This window comes from Amblyomma maculatum, chromosome 4, assembly GCF_055883805.1.
Source record: "Amblyomma maculatum isolate TAMU_Amacu chromosome 4, ASM5588380v1, whole genome shotgun sequence".
Classification (NCBI taxonomy): Eukaryota; Metazoa; Arthropoda; class Arachnida; order Ixodida; family Ixodidae; genus Amblyomma; species Amblyomma maculatum.
The window spans coordinates 111288384-111298604 of NC_139347.1; the positions used below are offsets into that span (position 1 = coordinate 111288384).

At 43.3% G+C, this 10221-nt stretch overlaps 1 protein-coding gene across 2 annotated transcripts; it reads left to right on the forward strand.

Annotated features, from left to right (window-relative positions):
- The first annotated feature begins 2289 nt into the window (after positions 1-2289).
- LOC146191948 (uncharacterized) lies at positions 2290-9843 on the forward strand. Of its 2 annotated transcripts, none has more exons than XM_084600014.1 (3): positions 2290-2524; positions 5537-5659; positions 9761-9843. In XM_084600014.1, the coding sequence occupies exons 1-3, from the start codon at positions 2311-2313 to the stop codon at positions 9835-9837; spliced, it is 414 nt and encodes a 137-aa protein (XP_084456140.1). In that variant the 5' UTR covers positions 2290-2310; the 3' UTR covers positions 9838-9843. The 2 variants fall into 2 exon arrangements, with proteins under 2 accessions (XP_084456140.1, XP_084456141.1); XM_084600015.1 differs by having other exon boundaries at positions 5570-5659.
- The last annotated feature ends 378 nt before the right edge of the window (positions 9844-10221 follow it).

A 10221-nucleotide genomic window follows, 5' to 3' on the forward strand; every position in this document is an offset into this window, starting at 1 on the left:
ACTAGCACTGCCCTTCGTTCATTGTATCTGCCACTATGCTGTGTGCACAATGTTGATGTGTTGCCGCTGCCATGTATACGATAGTCAAACTGGCAGTCAAAATCACCCTTATAATGTGTTTTGCATATGAATGGAGGTGACGCACTATAACTGCACAGCTTTACCACCGTTAGGCATCACAAGTTTGTATGAAGAATTGGCTTGGAGTTTCATCTGTAGAAGGAAAAGTAAGTGTGATAACAGAAATGTGAAAGCTAACTCCAGTACTGAACTTCACGAACTCATAATCCCTTGCAAAGACTACAGAAAGACAATTCTCAAACGACTGAACAGCACTAACAGATGGGATGGGAGAGAAAATGACAACAATTCTGCTTCTTTCCCTACATCACTCATTTGGCTGATTATAAACAACCGGACTGACTCTCTTTTTCAGCACAAGGATATGCCGAGCAAAAAAGTTGCTACAGCCTTTTGAGTTTTGACATGCACAACTACATCTATACGCCATTTTTAAGTTTCCTGAGACTATAACAAACCCTTGCTGAACTGAACTACTCTGAATTGAAGCTTTCTGCTGCATAATGACACTCGCAAATGCTGTCCGTCTCATTGTCAAATGAAAAAGAAAAAAAAGAAACGATTGAATCGGTGATCTTAGACTGATGAAAAGATGCAAAAATCCTAGTACTTTATGAGGGGCGATACCAACAGTATATGTGTTGCATCTCGAAGCTATGCATACTATACACATATATGCTGCAGCATAATATTGCAAGGAAATGTCTTTTAGATGGCATATTTTTCAATGTCACTGTAGGCTGCGTCACGCGAGATGCGTAACCTATCGAAGAAAGCTGCACGTTCAACGATCGTCCACCAATATATGCTGTGCAGTTCCCAACAGCAGTGCATAATTATTTATGCTGCATGGAACAAGCAGCTTGGCTGCTTTTGCTTCTTTACTGCATGTATGCTGTAGGCCAATGAGACAAGTTGAAATATTTGTATCGTCAGTTTCATTAGTGCTTAATTGAAGTAACGTGCACGCAAACAGGTGTAGGTAAAAGCGTCCCCGGAAAAAACGTCTCCGGAAGAAACGTCCCCTGAAGAAGCGGCAACTAGGAAAAAACGTCCCCAAGGCCAAAACCGGCCCTAAAATGATTTATTCTGGAACACACATGAAAAAAACCAACAAATGTTATGCCATTCTTTCTCGGCTTTAAGTTAAATGTAATCATCATATGGAACCTGCGTCCTCTGGGGGCCCGAAACGTTTACATGAACTGCGTAAATTAAAGCATGTCACTCTCACTGTATTACCGCTGCCATAATTTTTTTTTTGTCATGAATGCCCGCATCAATTCGATGTTCGCGGTCAATTCCAAGCCGACGGGTGAAACCGCTGTAATAAAGTTAACATGCATCATTCATCATTGCAGTTCGCCACGGAGAAACGTAGTCTACGTCCTATAGCGCAAGACTCCAGCCCCGTTCGGGGACATTTTTTCCTACTTCGCCAATAGGGACATTTTTTCCGGGGACGTTTTTACCGGATCCCCACGTAAACACCCCACACTGTATTCGCTTGAAGCTTGACCGGTAGGCTATTTTTGCATGTCGCATATCTTGCCTGACTGCAGACGCCATGCTTTCACACAACTGTTTTTGCTTTTGCTATAAGCTAGAGCCATTAAAATTTCATCACCATTCAAGAGTTAAACACTGATAGTAGTGATGCACAGATCACAAAAGAAAGTATCGCTCGCGGGTGACCAGTGGAACAGTGTGCGAGCAGGATTCGGCGTCTGTTTCCAAACAAATCACTTGGTCTTCCAATATAAACACACAACTAAAACAATGGTCACTGTCACTGTTTATGATCAGGAATTTTCGCAAGGAACTTGGCGATGCATTGGGCCAAAGCTCCGATTTGCTGAACCACCGCAACGCATTTCTTATCTGTCAACCCGACGTACATGACAAGCACGCATAGTTTTTCCAGCATCGCAAAAAAAGAAGCGAAACTCACGGTGGTCTTTTCCGCCACCGCTAGCTTTCGCTAGCACCGCCACATTTCTGAATGCGCAAACTACAGGCGCGCATACACGACAAAAATGTAGCGTTAGCGCGTAGACACTTGACATCGTGCTTGCCGCTGTTAGGCGAACAGCAAAGCCGTTGCAGTTGGCAACTTCCGAAACCGAAACAAGTCGAAATCTGCCGAAGCAGCCGAAGCTGTAGTGCTAGTCATAGCCATTGGTGGCGGCGTCGCGGTGTCGCGCTTTCTTTTGTGCTGCTGGCGGCGTCATGCTCTCGAGATTTGCGAGGCACAAAGCGCAGCAAAATAGCTCGTGCGATGTGCAGAAGCGTCGTCAGGTTCTGTGTAAACCTGTGCAAAAAGTGTGCCGGCGTGCCCAACAGATAGTGCGTCTTCCTTTGTGCGCTTTCACTAGAAACACTACGCTGACGGCGGGACTATTGGAGGGCGGTCACCACCCGGGACACGTTTGGCATCTCAGATGTAAGTAAATTTCCTTCTGTCCTGCACATTCTTCTGAAAACAGCGCAGAACTGGTCATGCATGCCAACACAATGCTAGTTTGTTAGTTCGTAAACAACAAGACGCGTTCATAACAAACGGTTGTTTGGTTTTGACAAAGGTTGGGGGGGGGGGGGTGTTAATGCGTTTGCAGTGTCTTGGAAAAGAGACAGTGTCATGGGCTGCACGATTGGAGTAGAATATGCCGTACAAATCATTATTCGTAAGCTCATTGCTGGGTGCATGATGCCGGTGCCGTACTGCGATTCAGCGTTCGGCAAGAATTTAGTATGGGCAGCTTCGTAAGTGCCTCGACCCGGTCCTTACGTTGTGCTGCAGTTGAAGCTCCGGCGCTTGTGCATTGAATTTACACGGACTGCATAAGCGGTAAAACCTACCTGCGTTACGACAGGGCTAGCTCATTATTCAAATGTTCTATAAATATTGCGGATTATGGGAGAAGGAGCCGGCGAACACGCGACGGCAGTATGATTCAGCTGTAATCGTACTTAAAGCACCATTGTCGAGCCTTGGGTGCAAGTAGAAGGTAAAAAAAAAATTGTTTAGCTATTTCTGAATTTTTTCACCTGTATTGGCTTCACATTTTCTTTTGCATAATTTGTTTTGACTGAAGTAATCCACAAAAACTACAAAGTGCATATAAATGACAGACACCAAACTCAGGCCTTCAGTCCAAAAATAGCAGTAAGGTGTAAAGTTAATCATGCATTCAACAGTACCAATAGTATTGATTTTCTTGTGTAATTATCTACAAATGAAGCAAAAAAATCTTAACTAATTGTGCTGAGATGCCCCATCGACATCTTCCCTGATATGAAATGTGAATCAAAATGTGTGCAGGTTTTTTGTGCTCAGTGTATGAAATTCATGCAGGTTTTAAATTGAGGAGTGCATGCAGGATTCCAAGCAAAACAAGCCTTTGCTCAAGGTATCATTCCAGTGTGGTGTTTTTGTTTAAATTTATGCATGTTTTGTAGAAACAACTGTAGATGTTGATAAGGAAGTGGTTTCGGGGGGTGGCTGCACCTGGCCCTACGGTGCTGCGATTGGTAGGTCACCGCAGCTTGCGGGGGGGGGGGGGGGGGGGCTAGCCTGCCACTGGATTTCTATCTGTTGTAGACAGTCTTTGTACCTACTACCGTTTCAGTGGTGGACAACGGCTGTCGCGACGTGCCTCTCTCTCCCACTTTTTTCTTCTCTATTTTCTCTTCTGTCCGCACGAGGCAGTGGAGGTGGCTCAGCTACAGAGGCAGTGGAGGTGGCTCAGCTACAGAGCCAGTAGTAGGCCCATGCATTTTCGTTATCTTCTTCCTTTAGTCGCAACAACAAGTGGTGGTGTGTCTGGATCTAGCTCATGAAAGGCTACCACATTTATGAATCGTTTGGTGGCCGCATGCACTTCCATACATGGTTTGAACAGTCACGTTACATTCTGCAATTTAATTCTTTTTACTTTTTGAATGGATGTGTTTCCACTTTGGAGTGCGTAGCCTTTCATAATTCATAATTGATCGGGTGAGCGTGTTTTGACATGATAAAAGGTTTCGCAGTTCGATAGCATTGGCCCATCATGATGCACAAGCAGCAGACTGCTTGCTGCGCTAGTGCCAATGTCTTCCTAGATATCACTTGATCATCATGTCAGTGTTGAGATCATTTAATCGAAGTGTGCAGATAGCTATAATCCCACATTTTCTTCACTGGCTTGCAGGCAGGAACTTGTCAGCAAAGCAGCTTTAAAAAGGAAAGCTCACAAAAATTATTTCTCTAATTGGCTGTTAAAACTGGAAGAAATTATTGTATAACTAGACTGCTCACTCACCATGTCAACTTCAGCAAAAAAAAAAAAAAGGTTGGATAATAGAAGCAGTTGTACTGCAGTCCTGATAAATATGTTGAAGTTGTTGAAACATAACTTGAGCTTTGAGTGCAAAATGAATCCAAGCTAGATCTGCTAGAGAGCAAGTAAAGTTGAAAGATGGAAAGATGGCACTTGACTGAATTCTCTTGTGAAAATTTATATATCTGGTTAGACTCTGCACATTCTTCCGAGTTGACGTAGTGGGAGCTAGGGATGAACTTTTGCCTTTCTTGGTGCACTGCTTGTGTGTAACCCGAGTTGGGGTGGAACATTGCATGTTCAGAGGTTGGTAGGGAAGCAAACTTGGTGGCACTAGGAAGGCTATGAACAATATGAGGATGATAGGCTGCCTTTAGACTGACTGGCTTGCATTTCTCGGTGTGTTTTGTATGTGCGAATGTTCCATAAGCTGCCACATATGTCTTGGATTTGATGTTGAGGTGACTGGAATGATCAAAAACTCAATGTTATGATCGAAGTCCTCAGAACATGCTGTGATTTTACTCCTTGATTAAGTTGCAAACATTGTTTGCAGGGCATACATACCTTTGAGAGGAAATCCAGTAGATGAAGGTACGGGCAGAGTGCTTGCTTATAATTCCAACCTAACTGCCCAAACAACGTCACCATTTTCTGGAAACAGATTGTTCAAGCTTACAGCCTTCCGCTTGTTCACTCGTGCAATACAGTGAAGCGCATTTACGCCTTGGCACATGGCAGGCTCAGGGGCTTGTTCATCGCTACTGTACTAAGTTAGACCTCAAGTGGACTCGAAATGCCTTTTTCCATTGCCATGAAGTAGGGTTTAAAAGATTTGATGACGGACATACTGTTTGCTCTGCTAGCAAGTAACGAAGAGTTAGCATAACATTTCTTACAAGTTACACTATCTGGCACCTCTTGATGTGTGTTGTGCCTGCTACGCCACTGAATCCTTTGTGTGAGATTGGAGGTCCCTGCAGGATCACAGACTTTTATAATGCTACTTAAATTATGAGCAGATCGAGGTGGTAGATAGTAAAACTCTGTTAATGGTGAATTCCAATAACAGACTGTGGTCACTTACAGAACATTCTTTTCTGCTCATTTGACCAACTGTATTCCAAATGCAGATCCGGAACACAGGTTTCATCTTCCAAATGCAGATGAGGAGCGATTGCTGAGCCAAGATCGCTCCATGGAGCAGTCTGGATTGCTCTGCCGAAATCAACAGGACCGGCTGGAAATTTACTTGAGTATGTGTTCAGCTGCACCTACCATTTCCAGTAGATTGTCTCTGCTGCGCTTGCTGTGCCCTCTGCAATAATGGACTATTGGTACTTGCCGCTGCTACGAATACAAATTGCTGTCATGAACTAGTGCTCACTTTTGAGGACAGCAAGTCTGAGAGCAGCAGTATTCTGCAATAATCTTTTTTAAAGACCTTACTCAGAGTGCGACTGGAAAACTATGTGCAGAAACAATCTTTGTGTGCTATTTGTGAACTCGAAGCCATTCATCAACTCTGAAACAGTGAAAACAGTGATCTGAGCCTTTGTTTTATTTGAGAATAGTGCCAAAGGAATCTTACCGTGCTTGCCCGCACTCGACTATCTGAAAGAATAGCATAAATTGTTGAAGTCAACACCATTCTAAGACCTATTACAGGTTTAAAACAGACGGCATGTGTACACGAAGCACAGGCTAGCGCACAGAATGACTGGCAATTCCTCTGTCAGTCCATAGGCACTACCTACTTGCGCTAGCATGAGTTCCATACACAGTCGGGACACAATCTGTGCTGGATGCAGGGGCTCTGTTGTGGAGCGGGCAATCCACTTAAGTTCTGGGATTGTAATTCACTATGTGTGGAGGAAAAGCAAGTGAACATCTCTCTGCTGGCATATGTCACATTGCCTGCTGCCAGCGCTTTTGGTTTCAATGTGTGCTAGTGACAGGAATGCTCACAGCACAAGTGGGAGTGGAGACACTGATCTGCGCCATTATGGAAATGCCAAGATGTTAGCATGGGCAAACATCTCTTTGCATCACCACGAAGGTTGCTAAGGCTCAGCTCCATGTATGAGCGAGTACAGTGCGGGCATATGTCAGACAGCTCGTTAACTATGGGCCTACAGCAACAGCTGCCATACCTTTAATGAGAACTCTTGACTAAAAAGGCAAAATTTTAGAAAGAGCAAAGTAAATGATGATAATGACTTTTTTTTTATTTAACAAAGCAGGTGGTCAGAGTGAAGAACTCATGCCACGACTGTTAATATGCCTCTACTGCCCCATTTGTAAAGCAAGCAGATTGAAGTTCTCGAATGAGCATGTTTACAGTCGTGAGCAGCTCTGTTAGATGTGTGTCCATAGGGTGGCACATTGTTTCATTGTTCAAAAGAATACTAAACAAAAGGTGGTTTGGAACTTAAAGGGGAAAGAACAGAGAAGCTGGCTGTATTTTTGTTTTGTTTTTTTCCTAAAAAAAAAGAAGCTGGCTGTAGATGCAGAAATACTGTGAATGGTGAGAGGTGGACAGGTGCCAAGCAGTCGTGAACTGCACCTGGACTTTGCAAGGAGCCTCATGCTACTCATGAGCCACAGTTTGGCCATACCTAGCTTATATAAGCTTCACTTGTACAAAACATGCCAGCAAATGTAACCCTGCCTCAAGGCTGCCTACACCCTACTGTGGCAGCTTCAGCGTTTAGGACATTTGACTAGTGAGCTGGGTGACGCGGGCTCGGTCTTAGCTGGGGTGGTTGCATTTTGATGGTGGAAAAATGCTAGGTGCCCATGTGCTTTATAGTGTCAGTGCACATTAAAGAAGCGTAGATGGTCGAAATTATCCAGAGCTATTTACAATGGCTGACCCTCGAAGTCAGTTTCTTTGGCATGTTGAACCCCATGATCAAATCAAGGCTGCCTACTGTTAGCATTAGTAGCGTACCTTCGCAATGCCACAAAGTCTGCCCCTCACCACACTCCTAAATTTTGTTGTTTGCAACTCTACTCAGGTTACTTAGTTTGATGACCCCTTTTCCTGAAACAGTAGCAGTTGACGAAAAGAAGTGTAAAAGCATATCTCACGCCCATGCACTGAACTCCGAGAAGGGTGCTGATTTGGTCATAATTTTTTTTTCATGAGAATTTGGTCAGTGTCATAATATGACCCTTGGAAAGTCATATCTCTACTGAAATGTTCATGTGATAATCTGGGTAGCTTTTATAGATGGCTTGGATGATATCATAAGTGCTATGATGGTGAACTGTGCTTAGTGTCTGCAATACCTTCATGATGAAGATGGTGAATGCAAATTAGACAGATTTTTGCTCTACTTTTGGTTCACCAGTGGGTGCCTAGTGAGTCGTCAGTGCAAGCTATCCATAGGTTCACTTTCATCATGCAGTTTACATAGCTGTGGAGTTCTCATAATAGCAAACGTATCGTATTTATGGGTCACTAACTTTTTTTTAAATGTAAGATAAGTAAATACGCCGTCAGCAACCTTAGAGCGCAGCATGCTCTTTACCTGTATTACCTGTTTATCATGGATAGAATAATGGTGCTGTACTTCTGTGCTACTTTCAATGTTCAATTCTACACGGTAGCACATCACTATACTCAGGGTTAAATGTCTGGCTATGCAGCTGAAGCTAGGCAAGAAAGTGAAGGCAACATACCTCTCTTCCCTTGCCATGTAGAGTGGGTTACTTCAGCGCTAGTGACCTTGCATTAACTCTCCAACTTTCTCCCTTCACTTCAAGCCTGCACATGCCTAGCCCAAATAGTGAGCAAACCACTCTCCTCGGCTAAGAGACTAAAACTTGTCTCCTTTCCTTTCGTACCTTGGCTGCATAGCCCACAACATGTCTCCGTGTATAGCAACATTCAATGCCATATTTCCTCTTACTGCCGGAGCACCCTCTGCTTCTGCTGTACCACCCTTGCAGCAGCCCAGTGTTTTGTTTACCACAGAAATTCATGTCTGTGCAAGCTACACTGGCATGGAGAGGTGCATTTCTGAGCCAACTTTCATGCTTTATGATGATGCTCTCTTTGATCGCCTTTAAGTTGCATCAAACCTGGTCATGTGTGTTGGTCAGTACCAAATGAAGTAAATTTCTTTGATTAACATACTTTGAGAAGGATGGCAATTTGCATGAGTTGGTAAGGCGTCATCTTGAAAGTAGCAGCACGAAAAAACAAGGATGTGAAAGGAGGCAAGCAGGCAATAACTCGCAACTAAATTTTATTGATGCAAACATGAAATGTATAAAGCCAAGCAACGCCGCAAACTGCTCAGTCACTGATAAGCAGACAGCAAAACATCAATCACTAAAATATCCGAGCGGTTCCATTTATGTAGATATAGGTAGAGGTACCAACTTGGCTGTGCATTGTAAAGAATGCATTGGTTGCTTTCAGTTTCTTTCAGCTGCGCACATTCTGGCTGTAATCCATTTCAAATCAGCTGGAAAATCATTGAAGCTGAAGGCATTTCACGACTAGGTAATGAATGTGCTAGTGAGCCGTCCATCGTGTTAACATGCAGTGAGTTGGGATATCTAGATTAGGGAAGTGCTCTTAAATTTTAGTGGCTCATGTTTTGCTTTCTGCTTATAAGTGATTGAGTGGTTTGCATCGTTGCTTGACTCTTTTATATGTTGAAAGTTAGCGCCTGTCTTGTCTCCTTTCACAGCCTTGTTTTTTCGTGCTGCTTGTTTCAAGATAAAATACAATTTCTGCTACTTAGGTCATAAAATGAATTCTAATGAAGTTCCACATCTCTTAGTAAATTAGTATTGTAGTTACAGGCATGTATTAAGACCCTGCACTACAAATTAAGAGGCTCACTCGATATAAAGCATAAAGGGAGAGCTTGTCTGATCTTGGGCCTATAGTGGAATATGGATAGGTTGATGTTAAAATGTACTTGCAGTTTAAATCAAGTAAATGCTTTATTTGTAACTAGGGGCACTGTGATGCCTGACCTGTTCTTTTGCCAGGCTGGCGACGAGATGGAGTGAAAGGATTTATTTCAGTGTTGGTATGTCTCGGGTGATGTCAACATTGTTTCTTCTCTGGCTTTATAGGCAGTCGCCCTTCAACGAATTCAATCCTAAAGTGAAAGTTTGAATCCAAAAGAAATATTAATCTAGGATTACTTAGCAGGCAGAGGCGAATTCATACAGTGACTTACATCAGCATGCCACGCATCATTTCAAGAAAAAAAAAGTATTGTGGTGTTCCTATTCTATGCCTTTATTTCTTGCTCACAAAGCCTCTGCATGTAGGTCTTGCACTATATTACGCTTTAATTTGTTGGTTCATGGTACTTTTTACCTTACAGCAAGCTCCATGTGGCTTCAAAGCAATGGCTTCTTCAAGCTCTACAATACCCTTTGCCAGAATCGCACAGTGCTATGATGGGCAAATAGGACATTGATGTAAGTGCTGAAGACATTTTTCAGCATGTATAGTTTCTTATCTGCCTAACCTACTATTGCATTTGTGGCTCCTTATGTTTATTTTGAGGTTCAGGTTTCTTCAGTGCTTTCTTTGATTGCTGCCGTTGCTTACTGGCTATGGCATTTGGCTGCTGAGCCTGAGAATATGGAATGGAATGGTGCCTGGGGCCTGTCAATACAGGCAAAATGCAAATTTGCCTACATGTTGGGCAGTGCCAGTGCACAGTTTAAAGAACTTTTTGTGGAACAGGGAGGGCTCTGGAAGTTAGCCCAGAAGCCCTCTTTCATGATGTCTCTCATAGCTCATGTTCAGCTTTAGGGTAATAAAAGGACATTGAGGACA